Source organism: Penaeus chinensis, chromosome 38 (assembly GCF_019202785.1).
Source record: "Penaeus chinensis breed Huanghai No. 1 chromosome 38, ASM1920278v2, whole genome shotgun sequence".
NCBI lineage: Eukaryota > Metazoa > Arthropoda > Malacostraca > Decapoda > Penaeidae > Penaeus > Penaeus chinensis.
The window spans coordinates 12,727,703-12,737,702 of NC_061856.1; the positions used below are offsets into that span (position 1 = coordinate 12,727,703).

General features: G+C 35.5%; 1 protein-coding gene across 4 annotated transcripts in view; it reads right to left on the bottom strand.

The window, feature by feature from the left end:
- LOC125045840 (protein bric-a-brac 1-like) overlaps positions 1-10,000 on the bottom strand; it is a 35,062-nt gene that overhangs the window by 13,290 nt on the left and 11,772 nt on the right. For 3 of the 4 annotated variants that reach the window (XM_047643365.1, XM_047643367.1, XM_047643364.1), the window contains exons 2-8: positions 4,991-5,164; positions 4,706-4,802; positions 3,953-4,014; positions 3,026-3,095; positions 2,640-2,828; positions 2,335-2,486; positions 1-203 (exon numbers count right to left, since the gene is read on the bottom strand). The exon at positions 1-203 is cut by the window's left edge and continues 8 nt beyond it. In XM_047643365.1, the coding sequence (XP_047499321.1) occupies positions 1-203; positions 2,335-2,486; positions 2,640-2,828; positions 3,026-3,095; positions 3,953-4,014; positions 4,706-4,802; positions 4,991-5,155 (938 nt within the window). In that variant the 5' untranslated portion in view covers positions 5,156-5,164. The remainder of the gene's footprint in view (positions 204-2,334; positions 2,487-2,639; positions 2,829-3,025; positions 3,096-3,952; positions 4,015-4,705; positions 4,803-4,990; positions 5,165-10,000) is intronic. The other variant, XM_047643366.1, reaches the window with a different exon arrangement.

Genomic DNA, 10,000 nt, shown 5'->3' on the forward strand with positions numbered 1-10,000 from the left:
TCAACCATCTGGAGTGTTTGTTCTGATCCATTGTCTGTTGTCTGCAGAATGGCCTGGCCTGATGCTAGTGCTTGTTGCAGTTCTTCCAGGGTGGTTGGTGCAGCTTCCTGTGCTTGCTGCTGCTGGGGTTGCTGTTCTTCTGTCACAGTTTCTTCTGGCTGAGTCTGCTGTGACTGGACTTGCTGTGGTTGTTGTTGCACAACCTGCATAGTAAAGGATTATCTAAAATCATATACTGGGCTAAAGACTAAACCAATGAAATAACAAAAAGAACAAATTTATATAATATGGAAAAAGAAGAAGACGAAGACGAAGAAGAAGAAAAAGAAAAGAAAAAAGAAAGAAAAAAAGAAAATAGAAAAGAAAAAAATAAGAAAAAAGAAAAAGAAAGAAAGAAAAAAAGTGATTCACATACAGTTGCATTACGGAAATCACATGATCAAATATCCAGGCATTAGGCTTATGTGAGCAGCCATTCTGCTTGGTTACGGCTTGTAGGCCAGACACATCCGAATACATGTGTGCAGTGACAAGACTTTATGCCTCCTATTGGCAAAGTTATTTCCTCTTTTTACACACAAATATTTATTGTCCATTTACCAATGACCATATTTGCCATCTGATTTACATTCTCTAGATGGTAATAGACTGTTCTCTTTGCACAGACTCCATATCATCTCTCTAGATAGTCTACAACTTAGTGCAAAAATTAAATAAATATATATATTACACTTTGTTATTTGTGTCATTTAATTTTTTTCCGTAATATTCCATTTTCTGTTATACAACCTGTGCTGCCAAATGAGTCTAATACACCTCCCAAAAGGTTTGTGCACTTGTGGCAAGTTTTTCCCGTTACCCCTTCAGCCGAAATGCTCATGAGGGCAAGTTAGCGTCACCCGGCCTACAGCCAGATTTTCCTGTGATGGCAAGTTCACGTCACCCGCCCATCGAGCTGAATTTTTCCCTACCATGATGGTCATGTCATCCGGATCGAAGGGGTTAATTAGCTTCTAGATTTTCTAAACCAAATATGTATAACAGGCTGTAAAATTTAAAAAAATCTTTTCACTATGAGTACCCCCAAAAAAGTACATTAGTATTTATAATGAAATCAAGGGTGTTACTGGCTTAACCCCTTCAAACTGGATGACCATCATGTCATGAAAAAATCAGGTGACTTGAACTTCCTGTCATGAGAATTTTGGCTGAAGGCTGGGGTGATGGGAAAAATTAACCATGGGGGCACAAACCTCTTTGGAGGTTGATTAGACTTGTTTGGTGCTTTTGCATTATTCCAACTGATAAACGAGTGTGGAATGATTGGAAGAGCACCGGATCCATGGAGGACGCCATTTCCATGCTCAGTAGAGCTTTACTGGCAAAATGACTGATGACGCAGATTGTATTTCTGAAAATTGAAAATTACGAAAAAAATAAAATGACACAAATAATGTTAAATATTTATATTTTTCTTGCACTGAGTTCTAGACCACTTAGAGAAATGACAAATATGGACATTGGAAAATGGCAAAAAAGCTTAACGTTTATGCATAAAAAGAAGAATTAACATAGCAAATAGGAAGCATAGTCTTATCACTGGACACACGTGTTTGAATGCGCCCGGCCTACAGGCTGTGCACTCAGTAGAGCAGCTGCTTATGAAAGCTAATGCCCAGATTTTTGGTCATGTGATTGCCATGACTCAACTGGATCTAAGAGGTTAATATTTCCTAAGGGAGGAAACAGAAGTTGAGATTATCAATAAAGTCTCCCAACTGATATTTTCATCTTTCTCTTTATACATCATGGCTATCTGTAATGTACAGGAACAAAGATAAATTGCATTATCTACATGTCGCTTTTAATCAGAGAAACTCAGAGATTACTGACAGACTCTGCCAGTGATAGTCTCTCATTTTGGGCAGAGGGTGGGGCATAGTCTGGCTGATGTACGTGATTGGTGGGAAGAGGGTTGGTGGGTGGAGCTATAGAATTTCTAGGGCAATGTATGGAGTCTAAAAAAAAAAATAGAGCCAGAACAGAATCACTCAGCAGTAACTACACTAAAATGGAATTATGACGCCAATGTTGGCATCACATGTATATTCCACAGGTGCTTCATGATGCTGAAACCAGCGTCACCATATAAAACGGGTCAAAAATGCCAACAGTAAGACTTTGAGCTATGTTTGTGTAAGATTCCTGATATCATCATCTGCAAGGCAGTAATGATTTCACGCTTAAGTGATTAATCAAAACAACTTGACTACTCTTCAAATAAATCAAAATGCCCTACAGTCCTTTTTTAATCATCTCTAGAGAGGGACTGACCTGCTGCACAGTTTGTTGTGCTTGTGTTTGTTGGACAGTTTGTTGTTGCTGCTGCTGCTGTTGAGGCTGCTGCTGCTGTTGTTGTTGCTGTGCCACCTGGGCAGCACCAATGCTGGTTACTTTGTTTATGTTTCCTTGCTGATCTACAGTACCTGTCAAGTTGATCGGATCAATCCTTGGAGAAATGGGTGGAAAAGTATCTACTACCTCACAAATTGTTTCACTCCCTTGGTCCACCCAAAATTACAATAACCAATGATGTTTCAGCCTTCATTACCTTTCTCAAACTTTGTGAGACAACATACCAATAATGTTGGGCATCACTTTGCGGAACTGTGGGCCAGGTTTCTTTGCTGTGTTGGTGGATCCTTTGTCCAAAAGGAAGGCATATTTCTTGGTTTCTGCTGTGGTTGGTGTCTGTTGGACCATTTTAGGTGCTGCCTGGGCAACAGTTTTTGGTGGCTGCTGAACTGTCGTGCTGTACTGGGCATTTGCTGAAATTTGCAACACAGAATATATGTACTTGTCTGTTCTGGGAGACATTCTCATGAATATTCTTAATTCTGGATAGAAAAGGTAAACCTAATCATGAACCTGTGTGTCCTTGTCTACCAAATCAATATAAAACGTAGCAATGCAAGTGTAGAATAAGATCACATAATCTATTCCTAAAACAGTTACTTTTTCTTACACTTTGTCTCTTCAGCTGTAGTGAGACCAGCCTCTTCGCACTGGGCAGCGATGTCCAAAATACCTCGTACCTAAAAATTAAATGTTTAAATTAGATTTATGGGATAAAAAACAGATGTAATATAAAAAAATAGATATTATATTACAGAAAGCATAAAAGTGTAAGCTAAGTAGTAGGCACAGTCTTCCTTCCAGATAATATGATCAAGACACATGGTTAAGTATATCTAACAATCCAGAAATGCTTAGTCAGAAGTGGTGTACCATTAGGAGTAAAAAAAGAAAGATAAACAAGATCACGGAGAAGAAGAACATAAACAGGAGGAGAGGACGGAACAGAAGGGAAAGAAACAGGAGAAAGAGGAAAAGGAAGGGAGAAGCATAAGATTGATGATGATAATGAGGATGATAAGGAAAAGGGGGAGGAGGGGGAGGAGGGGGAGGAGGGGGAGGAGGGGGAGGAGGGGGAGGAGGAAGAGGAGGACGAAAACGATAATAACGATGACAAGAATGAGAATGATGAGAAGGAAGGGGACAAGGAATTGGAGCAGCAGGAGAAGGATGAGGAAGGTGGCAAGGTGGAGGAGCAGAAGGAGGAAGAATGTGATAGGGTAAAGGATGGAAAGACGAAGATGATAAGAAGGTGGAGGATGAGGATGATTGATGATGATGAAGAGGAGAGAAGGTGGAGAAGAAGAAGGAGGAGGAAGAGAAGATGGGGAAGGAGGAGGAGGAGGAGGAGGAGGAGGAGGAGGAGGAGGAGGAGGAGGAGGAGAGGGGGGTGATGGGAGGCAAGATGAGGGAAAGGAAGTCAAAGAAATACAAGGAGGTGAACAAGAAACAGAAGTACAAACATATCAGTTACAGAAGAGCCAATGAAGATAAAACATGGATCACTGTTCAGTTAGATAATGTGCTCTATACATACCTGTAGAGCTCGGCCTAATTTAAGGAATGCAGCAAGATGCTCTTGCTCGACCATTACTTTACCTGCAAATATTAAATAAAACTTCAGCAGGATAAAACGTGAGCCTACAGGCTGAGGAATAAAATATTATATAAGAATATATATATATAAATATATATATATATATATATATATATATATATATAAATATATAGAAATAAATATATAAATATATATATATTCATATATATATTTATATATCTATATCTATATATATATATATATCTTTATCTTTATATTTATATATATCTATATCTATATATCTATCTATATATATATTTATATATTTATATATATATATAATTTATATATATACATATATATTTCTCATTATATATCTAAAAACATTACTATTAAAATTTCTATGGATTAAACATATATCAAATCAAAGTCATTTTGCAAACGTTAACCATTCTTATACTTATCTATATATCAAAGGAATTAAAGAAAAAAAAAAAGAAAAAAAAAAAAGAAAAAAGAAAAATCATATTGAAAGAAAAATACCATTCATAAAATGAGGGAGTGTGCATGTGTGTATGTGTAACGCAGCACCATTTTGGTCATTGTCTGGTTCCGAAAATGTAAACTATTATCTATCAATACTCACTAAAATTACTAAATCACATAATAAACCTTATGAGTAACTTGTGACAATTCATTTGGTGGTGTAGGTCAAGAACTAAACACCCAAATATAGTTTTGTGGAGTACTTACCATTGTACATAAAATCTATGACTGCCCGCAAACTGTTATATGAATATCCATTAAATTTTATAAGATGGCTTCTTGCTGGGTTGCCTTTTAGTAAACCCTGTGGGAAAATGACAGAGGTCTAGTAAGTTTTAAGATTCACAAAAAAAAATACACATCATCAGATATTGAAAACCATTATCTTTTATTAATGAACATGAGCAGTGGAGGGGGTGGGGGGGACATTGGTGGGGGGAAAAAAAGAAAAAGAAAATTCATAAGGGAGACAAACAAAACCTCACTACTCACCTCTAAATAAGGACTACATGCTGAAATGACTGCCTTGTGAGCCTTCACTTGACGCCCCTCACATTCTAGTCCTACGTCCACGAAGCGACCCTCTTCATACAGTTGCCGTAGATATTCTAGCAACACCGATGAATGGTCGCACCACTGGATTTCCACGGGTGGCATTCTTTAGATCTAGTGAAAGTGGGATGTCAATAAATATCAGCATCATAATCTTAAATATATAAAATTAAAAATCAAAATAATTTCCTGTGAAATATGAGAAATATGATAAAGAGTATGTTTCTCTCTCTGTTGCTTTCCTGGTTAGTAAAAAATATATAGTTATATATTGTTTTATATACACCTAGTTCATATCCAAATAAAATGTTGAGGGTGGGTAAAACAAATATATATATGTGTATATATATGTACACACACACACACACACACACACACACACACACACACACACACACACACACACACACACACACACACACATATATATATATATCATATATATATATATATATATATATATATATATATATATATGTATGTATGTATGTATGTATATATTATACACACACATATAAACACACATATAAAAACACACATATAAAAACACACACACACACATGTATGTAGGTATATAAATATATATATATATATATATATATATATATATATATAAAATATATATATAAAATATATATATAATATATATATATATATATAATATATATATATATGTAATATATATATAAATATAAATATATATAAATATAAATATATATAAATATAAATATAAGTATATATATATATATATATATATATATATATATATATATATATATATATATATATATATATATATATAAATTCAAATATCTGTGAAACAACTTCAGCTGCATCACTAAATTAATCAATTAATATATCCATTCTACATAAAGTTTGTTTCTTAATATTTTCTTTTAACCAATTCACAATAAGTACAATTTTGGATAAAGTTTGTGTTGCCTGGGTGCATTAGCACATACCGCTCTGTGCTTGGGCAATGGTCCACCTCACGGCCAGGCTCTAAAGACATGTCATGTCATTTCACCAGGAAATGACATGATTAGACATCATCGAGTGTCAGGAAATTCCCACAATTACATGATAGGACATCATAAACTTGTGAAGTTAATGTAGAATTTCTTAACCCATTGGATCTGGATGCTTCATGGCCATCATGTGGCTTATGTAAGGGGCTACTCTGACGGGTGTGCAGCTTGTAGGTTGAGCGCACAAGAACAATCTTCTGCATAAGTCCCCCCCCATTTTCCAATGTGTATATTGGCCATTCAATTCACTTTTTTTAGATGGCAATAGACTACTTTCCTTGCTCAGACTAAATATCATCTCTCTAAGTAATCCATAATTTAATAATAATACAAGTTAACATTACGTTATTTGCATTTTTTTTTTTTTTATCCAATTTTCTGTAATAAAACCTGTGCGGCTGGTAACAGTAGCCAGTAATATGATCCTAAGCATGGGCTCATGGATAGTAGTCCACACCCATTTATTGCTGGAAATGATGCAAAAGCCACTTCCTAAATGTCAAATGAGTCTAATCACCCTCCAAGGGCTTTGTGCACTAGTGGGAACCACTCCCATTACCCGAGTCTTCAGGCAAAATTCTCATGACAACAAGTTCATGTCACCCTATCCCATAACCAAAGTTTCCCATGAAAGCATGCTCACATCACCCTCAAGCCAATTTTTTTCATGATGTGATGGTCCTCATCCGAATTGGAGGGTTAAAACAATTTGCATGTGCATCAAGATTAAGATATGATTAGGTTTTTACTATCCTGAGTTTTTAATTAAGAGAAAAAATTGTTACATACCACCAATGATGACTTTCTTAGAAAATCATGAGTCATCAAAACTGTTCTTGCAGAACCAAGACAAGAATCACATTTTTATCCATTCTTTTCCTTATTTTTTCCTACCAATGCAATGTGCTGTATGCAAAAAGTCTAATAATTAACATCATTACACGAATGGAAGTAGCTCATTACTCTTGCAGTACTTTCTCAATCACTTATGGATATGAAATAAAATGGCTGCAAAGTAATGGCAAATACTCTAAGATTATTTATTTTTTTCCTTTCAACAGATTATTTCATATCTGATAGTTCTTGATTTTGTGCAGAATCCTGAAAATACTCCAACATGTATCTCCCATTGCACTTTCTACAATTAATAAGTTTACACAAAATAAAATTAAGTATATGTAGTAAGAAAGGCCTCAATATTTTATATATAATAAAATCAAATAAAGATAAAAAGACAACTTTTAAACTATTACACTGGCTTTAGAAAGTTCAAAGAATGCTGTCATCCATGCAAAAGAATAAGTTGCCACATAATACTTTTTTTTCACTGTAATTGCACTTAAAAATAAATATCACTTTTAATTAATTCTAAAAAAAAATATATATATTTTTTTTTACATAATACGGCTTTAAAAAATATATTTCAATTTATTATATTTTTTAATGAAGACTGAACTGTGGACTGCTGCCTGTTAATATCATTTTTCCTGTACCAGAGGTTTGGCACCACCACAAGACTTTGGCAACTTTCAGTGTTTCAATTACTGGCCGTTACTGTTTGGGCTATAAAGGAAAGGGGTCGGGGCCATTGGATAAGACAGCTAAGCTATACTCCCTATGGCTAGACACCTTCTGTAAACAATAATGGTAATAGTAGAGATGGAGAAGGTATTCTATCACTGTTTTCCTGATACATCTGTCCAGAAGCAAATCCATTTCCCTGCTCCCTTATATCCTTTGTCTGATCTGAGATGATGATGATGATGATGATGATGATGATGATGATGATGATGATGATGATGATGATGATGATGATGATGATAATGATGATAATGATGATAATGATGATGATGATATTAAAGATAATAATAATGATGATAATAATTATAACAATAATAACAATAACAATAATAATAATAAAAAGGGAAAGAAAGAAAATGAAAGAGAGAGAGAGAGAAAAGACAGAGAGAGAGGGAAAGAAGAGAGGGAGAGAGAGAAGAGAGGGAGAGGAGGGAGAGGAGGGAGAGGAGAGAGGAGATAGAGGAGAAAATGAGATAGAGAAGTGAGGAGAGAGAGGAGAAAGTGAGATAGAGAAGTGAGGAGAGAAGAGAAGAGAAGAGAAGAGAAGAGAAGAGAAGAGAAGAGAAGAGAAGAAAAGAAAAGAGAAGCGAGGAGAAGTAAATAGAAGAGAAGAGAAGAGCAAAAAAGAGAAGAAAAGAGAAGAGAAGAAAAGAGGAGAGAGACAAGAGGACTTAAAAAATAAAGAGAGAAAAAGAGAAAAGGAGAACTATGGAGAAAAGGGGAAATGGGAGACAGAGAAAAAAAGGGGGATAAACAGCAAGAGAGCATGTATAAATGAAAGAAGAAAATTTTAGTACATGAGATAAATATCCAACCATTGTATGGGAGGGACTGTACATGCCATAAATTGCAGAATTCTTATTCTATAACTACATCCATTCAAATAAAGAAGAGATAGGAACAATCCAAGGAAACACTTCTATGGTTAATTCAAGCTAACAGCAGGTTACAATGAGTATGTGGAATGAGGGTGTATGTCATACATTATGAAAATTCTTATCTTATATTTATTACAGTCATTCATTTGTAAGACGTCATTAGGCACTTGTAAGACTGGCTCTGGGAGATGAGATAACAGATGGGGGAGTAAGGATAGTTCTGGGGGAATGGGAGGAATTTAGGAAGAGGGGTGAACAGCTGAAAGGAACTTACTAAACAGTACCACTGACAGCAAAACAAAACTATGAAAAAAAATCCTGCTTTTGAGAGGCTATGCTCAATCAACTCAACTCAAAACAGACATAAAAATTACAAATACAATCAATCATGTGTCCTTGGACACAAGGACTGAATAGTTCTCCCATTGTTCCCTGATTGTATAAAAGGGTAATTCTTTACATTGCAGATACACTCACAGAGACTAGGTTCCCCATTCCACATTACATGGGTGGTTGTTTTACACCCCTCCTGTAAAAACACTGTCTCCATCTCAGTATGTACAGCAAAATAAGAGCTGAAACTCAGGAGCACTGAGTGGACTTAAGCTGTGAGCAGTGTTTTCTGCAATATTTTTCTTTTATTTATGCCTATTGTGTCTGCAGATTATTTCTCATACAGGTGACTGCAATTTTACATTCTCTACAACAAAATTATCTTTAAATTACCCAAGCTTATTGTCCATATTGTAAAGATTAACCTAAAAAAGTTTTAACCTGATCTAGACAGGTCACATGAACCAGCGTCATAACAAACAGCTTGGTCTGTGAGGTACGCCTGTATGCGCCAGAGCCCATAAAGTGGGACTCCCACACCTAGTGTTTGGTTGTTGCCAGAAATCACCAGAGTTTATCACACTCAGGGATTTCTGTTACCCAGCGGTGAAGGGTTAATTAAGGTAACTGTTCACGTCAGGACAACACTATGTGCTTCAGCAAAGGCCAACAACCTCCTCTGGGTATATTCAGCAAAACAGAACTTAGTTTGGCTCTTTATTGATTTTAAATCACCAGACATGGCAACAGTCTCTCCAGACAGACTATACAAGGGGGAGCCTTGTTTACCTTTGCTGGAGCTTAAGGCATGGAGGCTCTGGCATCCCTGGATGTGGTAAGTAATTGTGGTCTCATCTTTACTTACTGTAAAGCTTATTTATACTTAAAGTCCTGTTTTATGCATTTTTTAAGCCATTGCCTTCATTTTTTCTTGCAATACTATACTGGACAAATTTCTTTAAGAGACAAAAAATACATATATTTATAGATATACATATAATTTAAGCCTTTCAATATACAATCTCTCTTCCCATAATATCCAACCAGCAGCTCCCTCTGAATCCACTGTGAATTATGAGTCTTTATGGAGGAAATCTTATTGAAGGAGTTAAAGCATTAGGTTAATGATA